Source organism: Ovis aries, chromosome 16 (genome assembly GCF_016772045.2).
Source record: "Ovis aries strain OAR_USU_Benz2616 breed Rambouillet chromosome 16, ARS-UI_Ramb_v3.0, whole genome shotgun sequence".
NCBI lineage: Eukaryota > Metazoa > Chordata > Mammalia > Artiodactyla > Bovidae > Ovis > Ovis aries.
The window spans coordinates 1,877,406-1,904,194 of record NC_056069.1 but is presented as its reverse complement, the minus strand read 5'-3'; the positions used below and the strand labels follow the sequence as shown (position 1 = coordinate 1,904,194).

Genomic DNA, 26,789 nt, shown 5'->3' with positions numbered 1-26,789 from the left:
TACCGACTGCTCCCTAAGCCTGGGACCTGTTCGCCATTCTCCCAGGAGACCACGTGGCCCTTAACAGTTCTTAAAGAATTACAGGGATGTTTCAGAAGCACCCCGGAACAGTGGAAGGAGCACAGGAGCAAAGGGAACTAGTGAAGGAAGAAGCAAAGCCACGTGGACCCAGTAGAGATTACCCACCGAGTACAATGCTGCACGCTTTCACAGATGTTCTTGTAATCCTGGCACACCCATCCAGGGACACAGCAACCTTATTTTCACCAAGAGATTACTTGGCTTCCCAGGGTTCCCCAGATAATCAGAAGCAGAGTGAGCACACGCCCCAGCTCCGCTCACCCCTGTAGCTTCAGCATGCGGCGTAACACACACGGTTCTTCCTGTCGTTTGTGGGATGGATGCACGAACGCAGCCTAACTCTTACCTCCACCGGGGAAATGATGCTAGCAAAGTGTTAAGTGGTAGCGGGTCAGTGAAGTCATGGAAGACACAGTGATGTGTGAAAGGCTGACTTTGGAGTGAGACAGGGTGAGTCCCTGCCGGCTCTGCCTTTTACTAACTCTCTGACCTCAGTTAGGAATGTCAACAATCTTCCCACTCGCGGCCAGTGGAATGGGGATAATAAAACTGACCTTGCCATGTGGTGAACAGAAACGGAACAGCTGCGATGTGTAAGAAAGCACTTCGCAGGCTGAAGGGCGCCCAGCAAGAAAGTGTCCCATGTGTCACTGTCTACGACACTGCCGTGCCACACCCCTGGCCCAGGGAGAGGACATTTAACACCTCAGGTGCACAGGAAGCGCAGCAGGTAAATAAAAATGGCCTTAGACACAGCAGAAGTATAGGATTCTCATCTATTTCAACTTTACGCGTAGAACTTAATTGGCTATTCTGTTGGAATGCCTCACAGACAAAAGAGTTTCAGCAACTCTTGTCTTCCTGCCTTTCATGTGATATATGAGGGAGCAGATAGGTTAGAAGAAAAACCCGCTGCTTTTGCAGGGTAGTATTGATCCTGGGAGCTAATTGATAATGCAAAGAGGCAGCATCAGCCTCTCTTCAAGCATGCATCAGGCACGCTGCCTGGGATTCACAGGAGCCCAGAATCTCAGAGGAAGACAGCCAAGCACAGGGGGGGAGGGCCTGCTTCTATCACATATGGAAGGTCCAGCAGTACTAGACCAAAAACACCCCTGGACAGACGACTCCCTGTGCCCACCTCGGGCCCTCCTCCACCCAGGGGACCTTGCTGCTGCTAAGTCGCTTCAGTCGTGTCCGACTCTGTGCGACCCCACAGACGGCCGCCCACCAGGCTCCGCTGTCCCTGGGATTCTCCAGGCAAGAGCACTGGAGTGGGTTGCCGTTTCCTTCTCCGATGCATGAAAGTGACAAGTGAAAGTGAAGTCGCTCAGTCCTGTCCAACTCTTTGAGACCCCATGGACTGCAGCCCACCAGGCTCCTCCATCCATGGGATTTTCCAGGCAAGAGTACTGGAGTGGGGTGCCATTGCCTTCTCCCAGGGGACCTTAACAGGACTGAATTTGCTAATGCCCTTTTGCAGTCAATGTCAGCTCCTCTGTAAGGAAGGGACGTGAGGGTGACTGGATGTGTTTTTGTGTTTTAAAATGCACACACCCAAACTCACACATGTGTATTGAACAGAGTAGCTGAACTGGCTGAAGCAGGTAGGGACGGTAGGGGAGTGGAAGCAAGAGATAAGGACAAAGGTAAGAAACACACACACATACATGAAACCAGAGAGGGCCTTGCAAAGACCGACGAGGAAAATGGGTCATAAACTGTGTGATTAACTCAACCTCTGCACTTGATACCCAAAGTGAAAGTTGCTCTGTCGTGTCTGACTTTTTGCAACCCCATGGACTATATACCCATGGGATTCTCCAGGCAAGAACACTGGAGTGGGTAGCCTTTCCCTTCTCCATGGGATCTTCCCAACCCAGATATCAAACCCAAGTCTCCTGCATTGCAGGCGGATTCTTTACCAACTGAGCCATCAGAGAAGCCCAAGAATATTGGAATGGGTAGCCTATCCCTTCTCCAGTGGATCTTCCTGACCTAGGAGTCAAACCAGGGTGTCTTGCATTGCAGGCAGATTCCTTACCAGCTGAGCTACCAGGGAAAACTAACAGAGGAAGGGGCATACCCTCGCAGCAACCAGAGTGGAAGACCCGATGGGGAAGTCAGGCTCTGCCCCTGATGTGGACAAGTCATATTCCTTCACTTCTCCACTCCTTCAACAGATAGCCAGGCTTCACACAGGAGGTGCAAGGGGAAGGGGAGGGCTACATGGCAGAGCAGGGCACTCCCAGTTACAAGACAGATGGGTCCACAGAGGATGATAACCCTGGCATGAGCTCTATGGACCACACGAGAGGGCTGTGGAGGAGGCCTACAGAAAACTTCCCAGGGAAAGTGATGTTTCATCTGGCTTCTGAACATTAGGTAGGATTTAGCTAGGCAAAGAGAGGAGGCAGTGCACTTTGACAATGCAGACAGCGCGCAGCAGCCCAGCAGAGAGAGAGTGTGGGCACTTGAGGCACTCAAAGAACTTTAACGGAGAGGAGGCTGGAGAGTCCAAGTGGAATCGGCAAGAGGCAAGGCAGGAAGGGTAAGCTCTGCGAGGTGGCGGGAGTGAGGCGTGCTCTCTGAGCTTCGGTGCTCTGAGCCGGGCAGGAGACACAGCAGAAAGCAGAACACAGCGATCAGCGCTGTCGTGCCAGTCTGAACACACGGCCATGAACATAGAGAAGCAAGTTCTCAGACCCGCCGTAGGACAAGGGGTGCAGGGAGGACACGGAAGTGAGACTGCAGGCAGGAAGTATTACCCGAGCTGAACCTAAGAGGAGTTTGGGAGTTTACTTACATAAAAAGAACAGGAATAGGAAAGGACATTTCAAGCATGAGCAAAAACCCTCTCTACCAGTGTCTAAGTTGATGAATAAAGATAGCATAAACCCCAAACCAATCATGACTATCAGAGGGCCTTGGTAAAACTCCTCAGGTTTAGCCAATGGACTCAAAAGGCTTTGTTTTTGTTTTGTTTTCAAGCTGATTCTGCAGGTTCTCTACCTTCAGGATGCAGATACACACAACACGACCCCCTCTTCAGAATCAGGAGTCATCTTTGCCCACTTTGTGATCGCTACGCAGGGTACAACACGACGACTGTCCTGTCTGTCGGAGAAATGAAACATACAAATGAAAAGCCTGATTTACGTGGGGGCGGGGGGGAAGCCAGTTCCTCCAGGTCTGGCACAAGATTGAATTTTATGAGTTACTTGGCAGCCGGCAAAGCATAGAATGAAGCCAGTCTGAAACCGTCTTTCAAAGTAACCTAAGTTGACAACTAAGCCTGCTCAGGTGAGGGGGAGGAAAGGAGTTAATACAGGACGTAAGGCAGAAGTCAGGCCTTTCCCCCTTCACCTGAGCCTGTCCCTCTGCTATGTTAAAGTGCAACTTAAGCAAGCTGAGTGAGGGAACGTAACAGGACCATTAGGAAATATCAAGGGACTTCCACGGTGGTCCATCTGCCTGCCAACGTCGCAGACATGGGTTTGACCCTGGTCTGGGAAGATCCCACATGACATGGGACAACTAAGCTCATGTGCCACAACTCCTAAGCCCATTTGCTGCAACCACTGAGTCTATGAACCCTAGAGCCTGTGCTCTGCAAAAAGAGAAGCCACTGCAATGGGACGTGTGCACATTAAAATAAGAGCAGAACACGCTTGCCGCAACTCCAGAAAGCCAGCATGCAACGAAGACCCAGCACAGTCAAAAATTGATTAGAAAAGATATATATATATATCAAGACCTAAGCTTAGGCAGACAAACCTTCCCGACTCATAAGCCACCCAGGGTTACAATGAAGAAGGTGGTAAACATAGCTTCTTCATGCCAGGCCTGCTGTGTTGGGCTGTAATTAAGACAAATAATGACAACCTATTGAAGACAAGCATTCTTCCTCATTCCTCAAACACACAAGGTCCCTCAAAAAGGAAGCTCGGCAACCTGCACTATAATTACTAAATTTCCACACGTGGCTCTGCCCCCTTGGCAATGGTTCAGGAGGTAGGTATAGCCCATGCTTGAGCTGGAGAGACAGGCTATTCCATGGTGCCAAGAGAAAGTCAGTTTAAAAATAGATGGCTATGGTGTTATCAATGCAGAGGATCCAAGCAACCAGAAGAAAAATCCAGGGCATTTATCCTAGGAGTCTTTCTTGTTTTTTGTTTTTTTCTTCCAAATTTCCAATTTTGAGAAGTTGGTGCCTGAAGAAACCAAAAGCACGTCTGATGGTTTGGATTTTCAAAGTCAGAGTTTCACATAGACCATGTCCCCACTACCACATAAAAATGAGCTGATGAGCACAAATGAAGGTGTTTGAAGACTGCCACTTTACGGTTTATTAAATGCCATACTGGAAGAGGAGATGGTTTATAGACTGGAAAGGGCTCTTCAATTAAGAAGGTAAAGAACTGAGGATGAGCCCAGCTGTTCTTCCATTACTGGAGAATCGTGAAGATTAAAAAAAAAGAAAATTAGGTCACATTGGAGCAGTGGCTCTCACAGTGTAGCCCTTGGACCAGCAGTATCCATACCATCTGGGCATTTGTTAGAAAAATAAAAAATCAGGCCTTGAGGCAGGAGGTAAATGCCTCCCACCCCCACCAAGTGAGCAACTGGAGCCCATTCCCTGCAGACACAAACTCCAAAATACCAACAGCAGGATAATCGAGGCAGGGAAGGCAGGGCTTCCCCGATGGCTCAGTGGTTAAGAATCTGCCTGCCAAGGCAGGAGACACAGGTTTCCATCCTCGGGTCAGGAAGATCCCTTGGAGAAGGAAATGGCAACCTACTCCAGTATTCTTGCCTGGGAAATTCGGTGGCCTGGCGGGCTACAGTCCACAGGGTCACAAAACACTGGACACAACTGAACAAGTAAACAACAGCAACAACAGGGCAACAACAATCGAGAGAGGAGGCGGGGCCCTGCCCAGACAAGAGACCTCATATTTCTCATTCTCAAAGTCAAGGAGACCTTCCCAACTACAAAGTTCCTTGGAGGTCAAAGGAAGAGTGATGCTACGCTACCAACAGGCCTCTTCACTGGAATCCATCTCGGCTGAGAGATGCACACTCTCACTCTCACACACACACACACACACACACACACACACACACACACACACACACACGAGAGGACCCTGAGACAAACCAAATAAGGGCTCAGAAACAGGCAAATCAAAATGATTGACCAACGGAAACCTGGAAGAAACTCCCCATGTAAGCGATTTTAAACACCACAAGGGAGTGACTGTCTCCACTGGTCTGCCTGCATCTGTCCACATGGTCTATATTCCTTTCCTCCTAATCAACACTTTACTTGTTTCACTACTTTCCGTCTTTGTGGGAATTCTTTTCTGCAAAGCCAAAGGACCAGGGCCTTGTCACTGGCCACTGGCCTAGCGGCTAGGATTCAGTACTTTCACTGCCGTGGACCAACCTCACCCTCTGGCTCAGAACCAAAACCTGCTTCAAGCTGCTGCAGGCTGAGGCGACCCAAGATCAGCCCCATCCTCCAAACCTAACAATCAGAACCCTGTTTCCACAGCTCCTCCAGGTCACTGGGATGTACACTCACGTCTAAGACCTTTTGCACTAAAGCTGCGGTCCTGCACCCTAGCGGCCTATTATCATCACCCCATGAGCGATACTCTGGCCAACGCCGGTCAATCGAAGCACAACGACTAGGACTGGGACCCAGGCACAACCACTTTTTAAAAAGCTTCTCCTGTCACGTAATGTGTAGCCAGAGTTGAGAGCTTCCATATCCTGGAATAAGAGAGATTTAGATTAGATACTTTGGGACTTCTGATTTTTGGTTTAACTCAAACTAATAATGGATCTTCTTCATGGAAGAAAATGCTTTTGAGAAGAGGAAGGAGAGATTTCTATCTTCATGAGCTGGAGAAGTTGGATGTGAAGCTCGCACACGGTGCCAACACTGTACCAAACCCAATGGTCGCAATACTGTTCACCCACTCACCAGCAAAGACAGCTGCTCATCCTGGGAAAGAGGTGGTTTAGCCCCGTGTTCAGAAGTCATTACCAAACCAGCATGCTCAGAGGCACTGGGTAGTAGCCCTGCGCCTCCCACACACCTCAAGTCCAGCCGCCGCAGGCCCCACGGGGCCCTGGGCCTCCCATGCACTTGTTGGCTTTGAAGTCCCAAGAACTTGGGGTGTGTGAGAGAGCGGCCTCTTCTCACCAGTGTCTGGTGTTACCCAATGTACAAAATGATGACAACTTGTCAGCATAGAATTCTAGGGGCCCACTCCCTTGGCTCAGGCAGAGCCTAGCATTGCTGCTTAACATCTGATTTGTGAACTGGGGCCATCCCTTTACCCAAATCAGGAAATTGACAGAACACATGATAAGTGTGTCCTCAAATGGGGGTACACTAGCGTAAGCCCAAGTATCTGGAATTTTTCCCTATGAAAAGGGACCTGAGCACTACAATATAAGAAACATTGGTAACTTTTTTTCAACAGGAAGAAGCCATATTCTTTGGGAAATTTCTGGAGATATAGTGGGCCAATCGTTATGTTTTTTACATTGTGAGAGTAAGAGCAAACATTCCCTAAATTCTTTTTTAAAGATCAAATAGCAAAGACTGGAACCAGTTCAACAGCAGGCTAGTGAACATGCTGATGAAAACAACACTGTCATCATAACATTCTCACAGAGTAAATTATAGGTACCCAAGCTTTGGGGCATTATACTCACTCTCCCCACAAAAAAGACAGGATAGGAAAATACAAGAGGGAAAAGACCATGCTTTTGTATCCTCAGGGTCTATAATTATGCAGACTTTGGAGTCTGACAACCTGGGTTCGAATTTTCAGCCTTCTATTTATTTGCTGTCTGTCCTTGAACTTTAAGTCTGTGAATTTCAGGTTTCCATTTGTAAAATGAGAATGATAATCTTTAGCAGTGACCAATGTGTGAAGAAAGAAGGCTTGGACTGCATTTAGCAAGTACTTATAGAACAGCAAATAAAGTAGCAATGGTGGTCACTATTTAATTATTCACTTTGAATAGTGAAGTTGAAGCTTTCCTTCTCTTGAGAAGGCTTCCTTGACAAAAATGTTTACACACACACGGTCTGTGTACTTCCAGTTCCTAGGATGCATCTAGATTTTAGTCATTGTATTATATTGTCACTTTTTCTTTATATATTTATAAGTATTTTCTTAGGAAAAAAGACATGCCTGGCATATACCTAGTACATCATATGTACAAATGAATGAATGAATGAAGCTAGCTACATACCTCATTTACCTAGAAATGAGACAAGAAAAAACAACCAGGATGGTAGAAGTGGAAAAGACAAGACAGAAGAGAGCCATACTAGGAAACTGATAATAATGGTTGACTGCTGGATATGAACAGGAAAAAATATTGTTTTGCTGTTTTCTAATATAGTCAATCACAGACCCAATTCATCTAGAAAGCCCTTCTCAGTGAACCTGAAGGGAGGAGAGAGGATGGGCACACAAACACTCAGGGAAGACTTACTGGCTGTCTGGGTTTACCTGGTGCTCTGAGAGCAGCCCATCTAGGGAGAGACACTCCTGGACATTATTCAGGGATGAAGTGAGGTTGCAAACGAACCTGAGTCAAACCAAGACTGTTTATCCCCATCTTCAAGTCTCAAGAATTCTAGTCCTGTGTTTAATCACTGCTTCCCTGGTGGCTCAGAGGTTAAAGCGTCTGCCCACAATGCAGGAGACCTGGGTTCAATCCCTGGGTCGGGAAAATCCCCTGGAGAAGGAAATGGCAACCCACTCCAGTACTCTTGCCTGGAGAGTCCCACGGATGGAGGAGCCTGGTGGGCTGCAGTCCACGGGGTCGCAAAGAGTCTGACACAACTGAGCGACCTCAATTTCACTTTCACTTTCACTCAGCCTTTACTGTTACCACACTCCATCTTCCTCATTGTCTTCTGCAGACTCTGCCCTTTGGAAGCCCTCTACTTACTCCCACCAAGACTTTCCTTTGGGCTCAAGTTTGCCTAGTCTCTGAATGACGTCAACCACTATACACTGGCTTCACTGCCAGGGCCATCTCCCTAGCACCTTCTTACTCCTCAGCCTGCCTCTAGGGTCTAGGCCTGAGCATTCTGCTCATCCATAAAGAGTCTTAACCATCTCACCACTGTGGGAGGTAACTAAAGAAGGAAAACCAAGGAAAATCAGCCCAGAAAGCAGGTGAGTGAGTTTTCTTGGCTATGTAGGCATAGAAAAATTTCCTCATTTCCATCCCTACAAGTCAGGGTTTTAACAAATGAACAATTCATCTAAAAAGGCTGCAATATATCCATACCCACACCCTAAGAAAGCCTATTCAACAAGAAATACAGGGACAAAATGCTACACGCTTAGCTCTAGTCCCCAAGCCGTCTTTAACAGATGGGGAGTTAGTCACTGGAAAAGTGAGCCCGCTGAGCAAGCCATTGACTTTTATCTTTAGACTTCAACGCTATTCATCAGCATCAATATTTTAGAACATAATCAACTGAGCGCTAGTCTGAGTTCAGGACACCTGCGTCGTCCTGAAGACTCACCGCGTCCTGGCAGCTGAGGACCTCCAAGATGCTGTTGAGCAATTCGACACAGTGCTTCTTCTCCTGGACCTGGTGCTGCAGGTCATCCTGCTCCAGCAGCTCCTTCAGTTCCTTGGTGACGACAGGAAGCAGGATGTCCCGGCATTCTGGAACGAAGGCCGTTCAGAGGCACATGAGCGCGTTTGTTTGCTTTAGTTTCCTTTCTTTTCGCGATAATGTTTCATTACAGAAACAATTCATGAATACATCCTTCTTGTAGAAATGTAAATGTTAGAAATTAGGTTACTATTTTCTTAGAAAATTATTTCCAATTCTGGCCCTTCTCCCAACTCCCACTCTCAAGAGGCAACCAACCAGTTATTGTATCCTATACACATGTAAGTGTATATACATATAAAAATGTATGTGTGTATATGTGGGTGTACACTGGTATAAAATACGTAGCATCTTTTTGATTTGGCTTTTCATTTAAGTAAAACATATTGCATATGTTTTATATTGCATATGCTATCACCATATATGATGATAATCCTTCAAGATCATTTTTTTATGTTTTACGTATGCATGTACCAGTATAAAAACGTAGCATCATTTTTGTTTTGTTTCCTTTTTATAAAAGAGGACTATACTGTATGTATTGTTCTGTACTTTGATATTGTTTTAGTCACCAATGGTTTTTGGAGCTCTTTCTATGTTATTATATATAGGGATTAACATTAAGATTTTGCAGCTGTTTTACAGTATGGATATATCTGTTCATTTGTCATACGCCTATTGATAGACATTTTTCACTAGCATAAATAGTAAAAAAAAAAAATAAAGAATTACTTCCCACTTCCTTATGCACCATGGCTTTCATTTTAAATAAATTAAAACCTTTGTAAAGAAGGGTAACTCTCTTGGCACTGCTGTCTCAGGAAATATCTGGAAGGTTCTGAAATCCTACACAGCTTTCTTTCTATATTTCTCTTAAAACCAGCAAACCTTGAGGGAACTGAAAAATTCAAAACCATTCCAAATCATCCCCACCTAGATGCTTCTAGCACTAAAATGTGACTCATAAGCACCGATTTTATTTCAATTCAACGCAGCAAATAAGAGGTGAATATCTCTGATGTGGAAGGTGCTGTATTTCTGGAGGTACAGGGATAATATATGGTTCTCGCCCATTAGACACTTAAAACCTGACAGGGGGAGTCAGCAACAACACAAAGAGCAGAGGCAGCAGACAGAGTAAGGTAAAGGCAGGGGGAAGGAGACACCGTCTCGTTCTGTCCGCCCGGGGTCTACACCTTCTGGCACAGCATCCTGGTCTCACCCTGGGGAGCCCATCTGCGATGGAATATGGTCCGAGAGATATTGTCACAAGGCTCCCTGCCTTCCTCTGGACAAGGGTCAGGTTTAGGTCAGTTCAGTTCAGTTGCTCAGTCATGTCTGACTTTGCGACCCCATGGACTGCAGCAAGCCAGGCCTCCCTGTCCATCACCAACTCCTGGAGTTCACTCAAACTCATGTCCACCAAGTTAGTGATGACGTCCAACCATCTCATCCTCTGTTGTCCCCTTCTCCTCCTGCATTCAGTCTTTCCTAGTATCAGGGGCTTTTCCAATGAGTCAGTTCTTCACATCAGGTGGCCAAAGATTTGGAGTTTCAGCTTCAGCATCAGTCCTTCCAATGAATATTCAGGACTGATTTCCTTTAGGATGGACTGATTGGATCTCCTTGCAGTTCAAGGGACTTTGAAGAGTCTTCTCCAACACCATAGTTCAAATGCATCAATTCTTTGGTGCTCGGCTTTCTTTATAGTCCAACTCTCACATCCATCCATGACTACTGGAAAAATCATAGCTTTGACTAGATGGACCTTTGTTGGCAAAGTAATGTCTCTGCTTTTTAATATATTGTCTAGGTTGGTCATAGCTTTTCTTCCAAGGAGCAAGGGATCCTATTTAGGATATCCCCTTCATTTGAACCTTGAGGAAAATTTAAAAGTATTAATTGCTGACACTGCTAACATACTGAGTGCCTACAAAGTGCCAGGTGTATTTTAAGTGTCTTGCTCGAATTACCTCCATTAACGTTCCCAGTGACTATAGGAGGCAGATAGATATTGTCATTTCTCCCCTTGTGCTGATGAGGAAACAGAGGGACGTGTCCCAGTCTGCACAGATAGTAGGTGGTGGCCCCTGTCTGACTGCAGAGCCTGTGCTCTTAGCCACTAGACAGAGGGTATTATCTCTCCAGGAGTTCACCTGTCTGCACAGGAGCGCCCCGGGAAGGCTGCCCATTGGTAGATGCTGCCTCCTCTCCCAGGGCTACTCTGAGTCTCCCCTCTTTGAAGACTGGTTCCCCAGCTTTTCTTCTTATTCTTGGACTAGTCCTTATTATCCAAATGCACTTATTTTTACTTAAATTTACTAGAATAGGTTTATGTTGCTCACAGCCAAAGATTTCAACTGGCAGAGTTATCAAATGCTGTGAGGGCTTCAGAAGAGAGAAATAATCTATGGCTGGAAGGTACATAGACACTTCATAGGCTCTGACAGAATCACATCCCCTCCTTCAGAGCACCAAAATCAGTTTGTAATTAAATTCTAACCAGTGTGATTAACTAATGCCCATTCATCCAACCAAAGTGTAAGCTTCATGACAGCCAAATTAAATCTCAAGTGTCCAACACAGTATCTGGATAATAGTAGCTATTCAGCAAATCTTGGTGGAATGAATGAAAGAAGTGTCATTTGAAATGGTCACCGCTGAGAAATAATATTGTCTTTGGTAGAGTGCAGATTTAGAGAACAGAGAGTGATTTAGAGTACCTGGACCAAGATATGGTACACACATACAATGGGATATTACTCAAACATATAAAAGCAGAAAATAGTGCCATTTGTAGCGACATGGATGCAACTAGAGAGCATCATACGAACTGAAGTAAGTCGGACAGAGAAAGGCAAATACCATATGACATCATTTACAAGTGGAATCTGAAATACGGCACAAATGAACATATCCACAAAACACAGACATAGAGAACAGACTTGCGGTTCTGTAGCAGATGTGTTGAATAGGCAATTATATGTAAGACAGATACACAACAAAGTTCTACTATAAAGCACAAGGCTATATTTGATATCTTGTGATAACCCATAATAGAAAAGAATATTAAAAATAATGTATGTATATAATTGAATCACTTTGCTGTACAGCAGAGATTGGCACAACACTGTAAATCAACTATGCTTCAATAAAAATTTTAAAAGTAAATAATAGAGTACATGGACCTGGGTAAGTAGAATAGTCTCTTGGAAGTAGAATAATAGCAGATAATACTGAAAAGGAAAATTCTTAAATTCAATGGTAGGCATAAAGTTATAGTTTGTGTTAGTCACTCAGCTGTGTCTGACTCTAGCGACCCCATAGACCATGGCTTGCCAGGATCCTCTGTCCATGGAATTCTACAGGTAAGGATACTGGAGTGGGTAGCCACTCCTTTCTCCAGGGGATCTTCTGGACCCAGGGATAGAGCCCAGGACTCGTGCATTACAGGCCAATTCTTTACCACCTGAGCCACAAGGGAAGCCCCAGAATAATAGAAGATAACACTGAAAATAAAATTCTTAAATTCAGTGGTAGGTATAAGGTTATAGTTTTATGGAAAAAGAAAATTACAGGCAACAAAATTTTGATTCAGCTTTGTTCAGTACTATAGGTGTAATCAAGGGTTACAGGTTAATGGTATTTTATTTGGACTTAATAAATGGTTGGCCTAAGGACTTTTGAGAATACAAGGTGTTGAGTTAGCCATTATCCTTTGTTTAGAGAGATAAGAAAAAAGACTGTATAATATCTACATACTAATTACCATAAAATTTAAGTTAAATCTTTGCTTATCCCATATCTTGTCACCATAAAGGTGAAATTTTGTCCAAGTCTCTTTATTAAAATGGCTAAAGAAATTTCCTGCAACATTTACTTAACAATTCGTTTTTGTTTTTGTTTTTACTTTATTTTACTTTATAATACTGTATTGGTTTTGCCATACATTGACATGAATCCACCACAGGTGTATACAAGCTCCCAATCCTGAATCCCCCTCCCATCTCCCACCCCATATCATCTCTCTGGATCATCCCCATGCACCAGCCCCAAGCATTCTGTATCCTGTATCGAACATAGACTGGCACTTCGTCTCTTACATGATAGTATACATGTTTCAATGCCATTCTCCCAAATCATCCCACCCTCTCCTTCTCCCTCAGAGTCCAAAAGTCCGTTCTATACATCTGTGTCTCTTTTGCTGTCTCGCATAAGGGTCATCATTACCATCTTTCTAAATTCCATATATATGTGTTAGTATACTGTATTGGTGTTTTTCTTTCTGGCTTACTTCACTCTGTATAATTGGCTCCAGTTTCATCCATCTCATTAGAACTGATTCAAATGTATTCTTTTTAATGGCTGAGTAATACTCCATTGTGTATATGTACCACAGCTTTCTTATCCATTCATCTGCTGATGGACATCTAGGTTGCTTCCATGTCCTGGCTATTATAAACAGTGCTGCAATGAACACTGGGGTACATGTGTCTCTTTTAATTCTGGTTTCCTCGGTGTGTATGCCCAGCAGTGGGATTGCTGGGTCATAAGGCAGTTCTATTTCCAATTTTTTTAAGGAATCTTCACACTGTTTTCCATAGTGGATGTACTAGTTTGCATTCCTACCAACAGTGTAAGAGGGGTCCCTTTTCTCCACACCCTCTCCAGCATTTATTGCTTGCAGACTTTTGGATCGCAGCCATTCTGACTGGTGTGAAATGGTACCTCATAGTGGTCTTGACTTCCATTTCTCTGATAATGAGTGATGCTGAGCATCTTTTCATGTGTTTGTTAGCCATCCATATGTCTTCTTTGGAGAAATGCCTATTTAGTTCTTTGGCCCATTTTTTGATTGGGTCGTTTATTTTTCTGGAGTTGAGCTGCATAAGTTGCTTGTATATTTTTGAGATTAGTTGTTTGTCAGTTGTTTCATTTGCTATTATTTTTTCCCATTCAGAAGGCTGTCTTTTCACCTTGCTTATATTTTCCTTTGTTGTGCAGAAGCTTTTAATTTTAATTAGATCCAATTTGTTTATTTTTGCTTTTATTTCCAGAATTCTGGGAGGTGGATCATAGAGGATCCTGCTGTGATTTGTGTCGGAGAATGTTTTGCCTATGTTCTCCTCTAGGAGTTTTATAGTTTCTGGTCTTACGTTTAGATCTTTAATCCATTTTGAGTTTATTTTTGTGTGTGGTGTTAGAAAGTGATCTAGTTTCATTCTTTTACAAGTGGTTGACCAGTTTTCCCAGCACCACTTGTTAAAGAGATTGTCTTTACTCCATTGTATATTCTTGCCTCCTTCGTCGAAGATAAGGTGTCCATAGGTGTGTGGATGTATCTCTGGGCTTTCTATTTTGTTCCATTGATCTATATTTCTGTCTTTGTGCCAGTACCATACTGTCTTGATGACTGTGGCTTTGTAGTAGAGCCTGAAGTCAGGCAAGTTGATTCCTCCAGTTCCATTCTTCTTTCTCAAGATTGCTTTGGCTATTCGAGGTTTTTTTGTATTTCCATACAAATCTTGAAATTATTTGCTCTAGATCTGTGAAAAATACCGCTGGTAGCTTGATAGGGATTGCACTGAATCTGTAGATTGCTTTGGGTAGTATCCTCATTTTCACTATATTGATTCTTCTGATCCATGAACATGGTATATTTCTCCATCTATTAGTGTCCTCTTTGATTTCTTTCATCAGTGTTTTATAGTTTTCTATATATAGGTCTTTAGTTTCTTTAGGTAGGTATATTCCTAAGTATTTCATTCTTTTCGTTGCAATGGTGAATGGAATTGTTTCCTTAATTTCTTTTTCTACTTTCTCATTATTAGTGTATAGGAATGCAAGGGATTTCTGAGTGTTGATTTTATATCCTGCAACTTTACTATACTCATTGATTAGCTCTAGTAATTTTCTGGTGGAGTCTTTAGGATTTTCTATGTAGAGGATCATGTCATCTGCAAACAGTGAGAGTTTTACTTCTTTTCCAATTTGGATTCCATTTATTTCTTTTTCTGCTCTGATTGCTGTGGCCAAAACTTCCAGAACTATGTTGAATAGTAGCGGTGAAAGTAATGCAAAAGAAACAAAAGAGACCATAGCAAAAATCAACAAAGCTAAAAGCTGGTTCTTTGAAAGGATAAATAAAATTGACAAACCATTAGCTAGACTTATCAAGAAACAAAGAGAGAAAAATCAAATCAATAAAATTAGAAATGAAAATGGAGAGATCACAACAGACAACACAGAAATACAAAGGATCATAAGAGACTACTATCAGCAATTATATGCCAATAAAATGGACAACGTGGAAGAAATGGACAAATTCTTAGAAAAGTACAACTTTCCAAAACTGAACCAGGAAGAAATAGAAAATCTTAACAGACCCATCACAAGCATGGAAATTGAAATTGTAATCAGAAATCTTCCAGCAAACAAAAGCCCATGTCCAGCTGAATTCTACCAAAAATTTCGAGAAGAGCTAACACCTATCCTACTCAAACTCTTCCAGAAAATTGCAGAGGAAGGTAAACTTCCAAACTCATTCTATGAGACCACCATCACCCTAATACCAAAACCTGACAAAGAAGCCACACAAAAAAAGAAAACTACAGGCCAATATCACTGATGAACATAGATGCAAAAATCCTCAACAAAATTCTAGCAATCAAAATCCAACAACACATTAAAAAGATCATACACCATGACCAAGTGGGCTTTATCCCAGGGATGCAAGGATTCTTCAATATCCGCAAATCAATCAATGTAATTCACCACATTAATAAATTGAAAAATAAAAGCCATATGATTATCTCAATAGATGCAGAGAAGGTCTTTGACAAAATTCAAAATCCATTTATGATAAAAACTCTTCAGAAAGCAGGAATAGAAGGAACATACCTCAACATAATAAAAGCTATATATGACAAACCCACAGCAAACATTATCCTCAACAGTGAAAAATTGAAAGCATTTCCCCTAAAGTCAGGAACAATTCGTTTTAAAAGTTACCTTCTAAAAGACGTTAACTTGTAACTTTGAAATTTTTTGTTTGTTGCAGGAAATTGTATGTGTAAGAATGCTTGCTATATTGGGACTTTCCTGGTGGTCCAGTAGTTAAGAATCTGCACTACCAAAGCAGGGGTACAGGTTTCATCCCTGGGTAAGGAACTAAGACCCCATATGTCATGAGGCACAGCTACTAAATACATACATAAAGGTCCACAGAAATGGTGTATCATTGACCCAAGATGGCATTTACCTAGTGTCCAAGTTTGAACGCTGATCAAAACATAATTGTCATTATAAGCAACAAGAATTAAACAGTAACCTTTCCTTGCTATCAATACCCAGGTTAGAAATCTTCTTTAAAAATAAAAGAATGATGTTATAAGTAAAACTGAGTTCATATGAAGTTGCAAACGCTTTGTCTTTGGGAGATGGGCCTCACCAACTTCATGAAAATTAACTCCCTTCACTGATGTCAAAATTAAACCCCACCAGAGGAACTGTTCTTTCTTTTATTAAATTAGGTAAGGATTATAAAGTCTTCCTTTTTGAAAAGCTTATTTTGCTTGTAAAATAAAAAGAGATTGCAATAAAGGAAATTTAAAACAACGAAAATCTTGTTCTTCCACAGTTCTCTGGGCAAACGGAGTCATAAGAATATTTCTTTTAAAGGTGACTCATGCCACTGTGGGCTTCCCAGGTGGCACTAGTGGGAGAGAACCTACCTGTCCATGCAGGAGACGTGAGAGAGGAAGGTTTGATCCCTGGATCGGGAAGATCCTCTGGAGGAGGGCATGGCAACCCACTCCAGTACTCCTGACTGGAGAATCCCATGGACAGAGGAGCCTGAGGGCTACAGTCCATGGGGTCACAAAAAGTCAGACAAGACTGAAGCAACTTAGCACACACACATTCCACTGTAGCATGAAGAGCAGCGGGAGGAGCAAAAGGCCGAGAGCAGAGACCAGAGAATGTGCTACTGCAGTAGTCCAAGCGATGCAAACGAGAGTAAAACTGCTGGGTTCCACCTCCCTGCACTCCTACCCTCTGACACAACATTCTTATTTTCTGCTGAAACTAAAGATTTGGCAAGAGCTTAAAGAAGGATCTGGAGAAGGAAATGTATGGTCTCAAGTTTAAAGCATAAAAAAACCAGACTTTGTTTTAAAGCCTAAAACAACAGACTCTTGTGATCCAAGATTTGAAATCATTTAAAACCTCTACATCTGGGAATTCCCAGGTGGCTCAGTGGTAAGGAATCCACATGCCAACGCAGGAGACATAGTTTCGATCCCTGGGTCAGGAGGGTCCCTTGGAGGAGGAATAGGCAACCTACTCCAGTAGTCTTGCCTGAAAAATTCTAGAGGCAGAGGAACCTGGTGGGCTACAGTTCATGGGGTCTCAACGAGTGAGACATGACTGAGTGACTAACACACGCACACAGGATCCACAGAAAGGAGCTCTGTAAAGGTAGAGACGAAGAGTTAGTCTATCGAGGCAACTACTTAACTCATTCCTTCACTTCACTTAGTCAGTCAGTCTACCATTTACTGAAGGTTCCCTAAGTGCCAGGCTCTGTTCTTGGGTGGGAGAGAATGCCCATCACAGCAAGAGAGTCAGCAGAGATAAGAGGCAGACTTAAGTGGATAAGAAAAAACTGATGCCTTTACTTCCTTGGAATGGCACCTGCCATTGGCCATAAAACAGAGCAGCAAAGTAGTGAAGGTCAGATTTTTCCTTCAAAATTCATTCTGGGAATTCCCTGGTGGTCCAGTGGCTAGGATTCTGCGCTCCCAATGCAGGGGGCCCTGGTTCAATCCCAGTCAGGGAACTAGATAGCACATGCCATAGCTAAAGGTCTCACGTGCCACCACCAAGACCCAGCACCACCAAATAAATAAAGCAAGAATATTTTTTAAAGTTCATTCTGCTGGTATTCTGGTTGAGACACTTCAGCCACATCTCCTTACAAAGATATGGGTGTAAGGGAAAGGGACAATTGAAAGATTTTAGGTGTTAATGAAGACCTTCTTGAGAAGTACCAGACTTTACATTCTACTTAAAATGGAGCTAAATTATTAGATTTTTATGAAAAAATACAACAGTGGGTTCTCCATCCCTAGAAATATTTTAAAAGTAGGTAGCTTAGCTGCTCCTGAGGACTTCCCTGGTGGCTCAGACGATAAAGAATCTGTCTGCAACGCAGGAGGCCCAGGTTCAGTCCCTGGGTTGGGAAGATCCCTTGGAGAAGGGAATGGCTACCCACTCCAGTATTCGGGCCTGGAGAATGCCATGGATAGTAGCCTGCCAGGCTCCCCTGTCCATGGCACTACAGAGTCAGGCATGACTGAGCAACTAACACACATACAGCTGCTTCTGAGAAGGAATGATGAAGAGGTAGGTATTCAAAGTATCAGGTGCAGGGTTAACAAAATGATGGTTAAGTCCTCATCCAAAACTCTATGATTCATAAAACAGAGTTTGAAAGGAAGGGGCAGGAAGAAAGATATATTTGCTAGGTGGAAAGACAGCGGATGTTTGCCTTGTTTATGAGCCACTGAAGTTGTGGGAGCTCCAGACCAGGCCACAACAGAATCAGTGGTTTTTCAATCTGAAAATCACCTACTTTACAGGTTATCAGACTCAGCATCCCCACAAGATGAGGGCCCTTGGTTCTGAGAGTCAGCAAGATTTTAGCTGAGGAAGGCATTAATAGTGTGACCTGCTTTTCAGAAAGTACTTTGTTTTCTCGTTAACCATGATTTCTCAGAAACGTCTGGCTCCTCTGTTTTCAGATGAAATAAATTTTCTCATTTGTAATCGGAGCTGTGAGATCATATTAGTCTGTAAAACCTCAGGAAGCAGCATTTCTAAATTGTGACTTGATTGTGAAGCAAACAAACAGAAATGATTTAAAAGATAAATACTGCAGAGCCTTAAATCAATGTTTACATGAAGGGGCAATAAGCATCAGAGACCTACAAACCCAGCCTGGGAAACAGCCCAAACAAGGCTGGAGGTCTGCCGTCAGGTGATGACAAGTTCAAATTGTAATTCAGACCAGGCACTTAGGAACCTGCAGAGCTACTCAACTCTGTATTGTCACAGAAAGGAGTTTTCTTTTGTCAAAGTGACTTGCAGAGACAAAAATGCAGTGTTTCGGGCTCTGAATTCTTCCTTTTCAGAGAAAGTTTTATCCTTTGGTGGAAGGTGCCATTGCCTGAATTCATAAGTCTCTTGAAGTGTGATATGTTTTTGCAATAATTTCACAACTCAGGGACACTTCAAATACGATGGCTTTTTTCATCGTCTCCTACTCCACACTATCAGCTCCATGGAAGGATTAATGGATCCTTTGTCCACTTTGGAAAACCACCTTGAGGTGCATCAGGCCACAGATATACCTGTGATAACAGCCACAGCTGCAGCCCCAGAGAAAAATGCTCCTAAGAACATCTGAATTTGCTGTCTTCCCCCACGAGCCCCTTTCTTCTCCTGTGCTCACTCTGAGCAAAGACACTCCCAGGCACACAGTCCACCAAGCAGACTGGATTTCTTCTTCTATCCCCAACATCTTCTCCACTGAGAAGTCAAATCCATCTAACCCCTGGGACAACTTCCTGTACGCTCTGTTCCAAGTCTCCCAAACTGATCCCCTCTTCCAATCTCAGCAGCGGGAATTTCCCAAAACTCAAACCTGACCACGGGACTCCCCTCCTTGAGGAGCTTCAGTAGAGCCTCTCCGAGGACGCGCAGGTGAGTTTCACACAGGCTTCGGCAGAGCTGAAGGCCCACAGTGGGCAGACATCACTCACCCCTGCACCCTCCCCATCCCACGCCACTCCACCATAGCCTCGCCACCCCTCCCGTGCCTCAGTTTTCACACGTTGTTTTCTTTGCCCAGAATGTACTTGTCCCATCCATCTTCACCTGACTAACTCCTCCTTGCCTCTGAGGTCTTAACTTAGTTGTCAAATCCCCTATGTCAACATTTCTGACACCCCAATTCTGACTGGGGTAACCTGTTCTCTGCTCCTGTAGCACCCGGGCTAGACTTGCATCTTCCCATTTCTCATACTATGTGACCATGTCTATGTAACAGGACAAACAATGAGATTCTTATTACTATTCCAGAATGAAGCTGAAGGCCAAAGCTGAGGGCAGAATAAACCCCACATTCTAAATTCAAACTGTCTCCAGTAGTTGTGGTATACCACCATCTCTCATGTACACGTATAGTCAAAATCACTCCAGATGGTGACTGCAGCAGTGAAATTAAAAAGACGCTTGCTCCTTAAAAGGAAAGCTATGAAAAACCTAGACAGTGTATTAAAAAAGAGACAACACTTTGCCAACACAGGTCTATATAGGCAAAGCTATGATTTTTCTACCAGTTATGTATGGGTGAGAGAGTTGGTCCATAAAGAAGGCTGAGCACCGAAGAACTGATGCTTTTGAACTGTGGTGCTGTGGAAGGCTCTAGAGAGTCCCTTGGACTGCAAGGAGATCACATCAGTCAATCCTAAAGGAAATCAACCCTGAATATTCATTGGAAGGACTGTTGCTGAAGCTGAATCTCCAATACTTTGGCCACCTGGTATGAAGGGCCAACTCATTGGAAAAGACCCTGATGCTGAGAAAGATTGAAGCCAAAATGAGAAGGGGAAGGCAGAGGATGAGATGGTTAGTTAGCCTCACTGACTCAAAGAACATGAATTTGAGCAAACTCCGGGAAATGATGGACAGAGGGGTCTGGCTTGCTACATTCCACGAGGTCACCAGGAGTCAGACACGATTTAACAACTGAACAACAACATCATCCCTTGTGGTCTTTTCAGAGGTACCAGTTCAGTACCAGGCTTCCCTGGTGGCTCAGTTGGTAAAGAATCCGCCTGAGATGGGGGAGACTGGGTCTGACCCCTGGGTTGGGAGGACCCCCTGGAGGAGGACATGGCAACCCACTGCAGTCTTCTTGCCTGGAGAATGCCGTGGACAGAGGAGCCTGGCGGGCTACAGTCCTTGGGGTCGCACAAAGTCGGATATGACTGAGCGACTAAGCAGAGTTCTGTACCAGTCCTATACTGACCTGTATACACCTCATCTCAGAACTGAGGGAGGGTCTACAGAGGCCTTTGGATAAAAAGCAATGCCCATACAAAGAAGGTATGACCTCTCCTCCCTGAGGCTAAGGTAGAGGGAGCAAGAGCCAGAAACATCTCACGTGAACATAAGAAGATGAGACTGGCCCCTTACAGCCCTACTAGGGACATGTTGCTGATCTTCCACCCCAGGTGCATCCCGCTTCCACCTGCAGAATAAAGAGACTTGAGAACATCCAGGAGGCCCTCTCTTTGGGGAGAAAGGTTAAACACAGGAGGTATCTATATCAGGGCCTCAGTCCCATCCTCAGTGCGGTTACTCCATTTCTAAGTCTGCCTGGAATTTCACTCCACTCAGAGCCAGCCCCTTACTTTGTCACCCGCGTAGGTTAATGGACTCTTCAGTCCTGTTTGATTTTTCACAGGCTTTAAGGTGAAACTCAGTCTTCTTCAGTCAAGTTCCTATTGACTGAAAGGCAAATTCAGTTCAGCTCATCCCTCCTGGGGGACCGTGAGGAACTTGAGGTGGTCAAGGCTTGCCCTGCTCTCGTCCCCTCCCACCAGCCTTTGAGCAAGCCAGGAAGACCCCTAATTGAAACCCAACATTTACCCAGTTTGCAAAGCTGAGCAGTGCCAGCCCAGCTCCGCTCAGCTGTTTCCCTTCTGCTTGGTGTGGGCAGCACTTGCAGGTGTCAGAGGCCACCTGGTTCCACCAGCTGGGCATGCAGGAGAACGACCACACACAGCTCTAGTCTGACAGCAAACGGTTCTCATAGCCTCCCTCCTCTAGCTGCCGTGTCATGAAGAAAAGTAATTCCACCCACCGGGAAATCAATAACTACCCACCAACTTCATACTGCAGATCAGATTACAAGGCTTTTACAACTCTACCAGGCTTGTCCCCCAACACAGTCTTAAGCAGCCCCTCATGATTCACTCTCGTTACCGTCCCAGAAGCAGGCCTAATTACAACACCAGAGTCATCCCTCACTCTCCTCCAGCCTGCCTCCACTGTGACTTTCATCTCTGCTCTATGAACCCTGCGGGCCAAAATCTGTCTCCCCAGGCTCAACATACACAGATGATTCAGAGATGTTGGGATTCAGCAACTGTAAACATTCTTGTCGGGTATCTTAGAGGGGTGAAAATATAATTAGGCAGTAAATCCTAAAGAAGAAACATGCTTTCAGAACTTTATTCTAGATACTCATTTAAAGTCCAAACCAAGCTATTGCTTTTGCCATATTACCCTCTGTATTTAGCATAGAACATGAAAATGCACTAGACCTGTAAGTGAATCCCCTGTAACAAGGTGGAGTTTGTCATTCAGAAACACAGTCAGGGCAGGAAGGGTAGGCGGATGTGTAATTGCTGGAATTTTCAAGATGATATATGTTTATGTCCAAAAAGTGTCACACTGGTTATAAACATAATTTGTAATCTCTACATGAATATATTTCTATCCTTAAACATGTACAGAGATGATTACTATAACAGGAACTGTTCTCATGGATATTAGGTTCTAATGGAACATCAGAAACTGTTTAAGAAGATAATAACTGTCTTAGTTTGGACTCTCCAGAAGCACACTCGGAGATGAGGTTTGGGTGGTGGCGACACACTCACCAGGAGATGTTCCAGAAGACCCTGGAAGCAAAGCAGGGAAGTGGGACCAGGAAGGAAAGGAGCCAGGGAGGCTGCCAGTCTCACAGAAGGGGGCCTCTGGGGACAGCGTGGGCCACAGGGGTGTAGGAGCTGGAGTATTTAGACATCGGGCATGGGCAGTCCCAGGCACTCTGGCTGTTCTCAGTGTCCGGGCAAAGGAGGCCTGCAGCCAGAGGGCAGCTGGGGAAGGCAGGGCTGGCTCTTGGGAGGAGGAGGCCTCCATCATGGCTGCAGGAGGTGCGGACAGAGCCCTAAGCGCTGATGCCACAGCAAACAGTGCCAACAGCCGCCCGCAAGCCAACCGACTGAGTAACCTGAGAAAGAGTCTCGGGGTGCAGGGAAGACTATTCCACGCGGAGCAGCTAAGACAGTCTCTGAAATGGAGAACCTAACCTGAAACCTGAGGGTGAGAAGGGAACAGCCTACAAACATCTCAGGGAAGACCATTCCCAGCAGAGGAAATGGTGTGTGAAAGTCCTGGGGTAGAAATTTGCCTAATATGTTGGAGTAATCACTGGAAATACGTGTGGCCACACTATGGGAAATGGAAGGCATAATATCAAGGTGTGGCTGGGGCCAGGTGCCATGAGGCCCTGTAAGCAGTTTGATTACTGCTGCTGCTAAGTCACTTCAGTCGTGTCCGACTCTGTGCGACCCCATAGACGGCAGCCCACCAGGCTCCCCCGTCCCTGGGATTCTCCAGGCAAGAGCACTGGAGTGAGTTGCCATTGCCTTCTCCAACGCATGAAAGTGAAAAGTGAAAGTGAAGTCGCTCAGTCGTGTCCGACTCTTAGCGACCCCATGGACTGCAGACTTCCAGGCTCCTCCATCCATGGGATCTTCCAGGCAAGAGTACTGGAGTACTAGGTGGAGATAAAAACACTTTGTATTTTCAGGCTTCTCCAGGGGCTCAGCAGTAAAGAATCCACCTGCAGTGCAGGAGATGCAGGAGACATGGGTCTGAGTTCTGGGTCAGGAAGATCCTCTGGAGGAGGGTACAGCAACCCACTCCACTATTTCTGTTAGAAAAATCCCATGGACAGAGAAGCCTGGCAGGTTGTTATGGTCCATGGGGTTACAAAGAGTTGGACACGACTGACGCGACTGAGCATGCATTTTCAATAGAGGATAGGGGCAGGTCTATAGAGGAAGGCAGGAGAATACCAAGGAGGCATTTCCTAGAGGGGGAAAAGAAGTACAGTGTTTATCAAGCCCTTACTGGTCACCAGGCATCCTGTCTATGAAGAAGCATATCATTTTACCTATTTTATGGATGAGGAAACTAAAACTCAGAGAGGTTCAGAAACTTGCTTAATATTGCACAGCTAGTAAGTGGCAAAGCTGGGATTTAAACCTAGAACATGTGCTCTCAGAGCCCGTTTTCGCACCTACTAAACTACCCTGGTTCATTACAATAACAATGAAGGGGAAAGAAGATGAAAACTTGATTCATTTGTAGCTGGAGAGACCAAGGAAAGTGGACAGACTTAGGTTACAATTCAGAGGCGGAATCGAACTTGCAGGTGGGTTAGATGTGTACGCATATGCGACGTGGACATTTGAGTGAGATAATAACGCACTTATTTTAGGGTTTATCAAATTAGGATCTAATCCTGCAGCCCATTTCATTGCTTCAACCAGCAAGTGATGGAAGACTACGATTCGCATCAACATTTCTCTGATTATGAGAAGTGGCTGCAGAGACGCACATCATCACACCTTCTGGAAGCTATTAGTGCGTGATCAGTGTGTCCTGGCAGGTGACCTCTTTGCGCTTTCCAAAATCATCTACACTGCCACTGCGACCAGCCTCCTCCCAACCAGTACCCTCATTAAACCACAGTCCAGCTCCATAGAAAGTGCTTTTAGGACAATAAAAGAGCAGATACGGCCAGTTGAGTAGCAACCCAAAATCTGATTTGCTCCCTAATGTTTAGAATGATTACCTTCATGATGCCACACCAGATGAGTCTAGAAGACTGTCTCACCCACCTCCTAACCCTGGCTAATGGAAGGAGAAGCAAATGAACTGCCTGGGGTTGAACCAAGTGGCCTCTACACTGGACAATCCAGGAAGTCTTTAAAGAAGGACTCTCATCACAGCAATGTGCTCCATTTCAAATTCATGCAAGAGAAGAAATGGGTCAAGGCAGCTTTTTAACTGGGAGGGGCTGGGTCTTACATCCTTTGCCCTCATTTTACTCCAATTCAGTGACATCCGAAATTCAAATCCATTTATAAGCACTTAGGGTACCGATCACAACAGTCAGTACCATGCACAGCCCTCCAGAGCTTACCATCCTTGACCCACTGCCTCTCTCCTGCACCATGCTGCACAGAGCCTTTAACCCCTTCACCCCAGCCCCGTCTCCCCTGGAGACTCACACAATTCCCAGTCTCCATGAGTGTCAACCTTTACTTAACTGCAGCTCTTTCACCTTTCAGTCTTTCTGAGCTAATCTGCGGTCACATACTCAAACAGGGTTTTCTCAGCAGTAGGAGTCATATTTTAATAAGGGGTAGAAACCATTTGTCTAGAAATCCAATGAGAATGAAAGGGAGCAGGAGTGTGAAGAACCAGGGATGAGAGCTAGGTTACATATGCTGAACTCCTACTGGGTTCAGGGTACCATACTGGAAAGTTACTTAATCCTTACCAAAACCTCTTCTGTATATGGCATTGTCCCAATTTTACATATGAGAAAATAGGATCTCTAAGCAGCTTGCTCACAGTAGGATCAGTCAGCTAGTGTGAGCCCAACAGAGGCAAGATTTCAAGGCAGACCATCACGTGACTCCAAGGCCAGCACTGTTCCAACTTCACTCACAGACTCACGAGTGCAAATCATTATTTCCAAATTCTAGAGTTCGCAGACTGCAGGCAGACACCCTTTGAATTTGTTAGCTCCCTTAAGCGCGACTTAAACAGAAAGCCCAAGACCCTGGCTAGTCAGTTTAATGGCTCATTGTTTTGTATGTTTTGGTGAAAGTTACAGTATCTAAGACTAAAAGGACTAAGACAAACAAATCCTAATCCTAGAATCACAGATTTAAATAAAAATGAACATCTATCAACTTGGTGATTGAGTCTTCAGTTTAGTCACACACTTCTTTCATATTTTAAAATTCAACCAATCATTAATTCAGCTCCAATTGGTTGAGCTTACCCGTCTCACTGCAGTTGGCTAGCAGACAGCAATCACAACCTTCAAACCTCACTCATGTTCCCCAGAAGACAGTGAGAGCCTGGGGTGAGATATCTAATCTCGGTCAAGTCATGTCTCCTGCAGCTCAGAGCACAATGCCTGTCACACGGTAGGATCCTAATAAGTGTTAGATGAATGAGTGTTTGCAGACTGCAGAGAGAGAGAGCCTCGTCTGCCTATACCAAAGGCAATTCTCAGAAGTAGAAACCTACTTAGTGTTGGGTTATTTCAATATTCATTACGCTGTGCTGTCCTTGAAGAATGCAGACGGCAGTAGCTGATCAGGTGTGTTTCTTCACCTTCGCCACTTTCCTTGAGCAGCCACTCCTGTAACATCTTCCCATCTTTGACTTCACCCGATCTCAAAGGCAGGGATGGGGAAGTGGGCAGAACTCTAGACTGAGTGTTCAGAGACCTAGGTCTGCCAGGCTGTGTGAGGTCAGATACAGCATTCTACCTCTCTCCCTTCAAAACTGGGGATTAAAGTGCGCAGAAGAGGATCTAAATAAAGCGCGCAAGTTCAGCTGTGGTACAGGTGTGCCTCAGAGACACTGCAGGCGCAGTTTCAGACCACTGCGATAAATCAAAATGCTGCAAGGAGACAGGCTGCATTTGTGTGTGTGGCTTCCCAGAACATATGAAAGTTGCGTTTACACTATACTGTTGTCTTTGGGCTTCCCGGGTGGCGGAGAGGTAAAGAATCCACCTGCCAGTACAGGAGATGTGGGTTCGATCCCTGGGTCAGGACGATCCCCTGCAGGATGAAATGCCAACCCATTCCAGCATCCTTGCCTGGAGAATCCAGGGACAGAGGAGACTGGCGGGCTACAGTCTATGGGGTCACCAAGAGTTGGACACCACTGAGCAACTGACCACATACTCTGGTCTATTAAATGTGCAAAAGCATTATGTCTAAAACAAACATATATCTTCATTTTAAAATGCTTTATTGCTAAAAAAAAAATGCTAACCATCATCTGACAACATAAAGTTACCGTAAGGTTCCAATTTGTTAAAAAAAAAGTAATATCTATGAAATGCAATAAAGCGCAGCACAATAAA

General features: G+C 44.5%; 1 protein-coding gene across 1 annotated transcript in view; it reads right to left on the bottom strand.

Moving 5' to 3' along the window:
- Window positions 1-26,789, bottom strand: part of DOCK2 (dedicator of cytokinesis 2) — a 473,410-nt gene that overhangs the window by 284,276 nt on the left and 162,345 nt on the right. Inside the window, exon 26 of the mRNA XM_042233648.1 lies at window positions 8,654-8,799. Coding sequence (XP_042089582.1) covers window positions 8,654-8,799 — 146 coding nt within the window. The remainder of the gene's footprint in view (window positions 1-8,653; window positions 8,800-26,789) is intronic.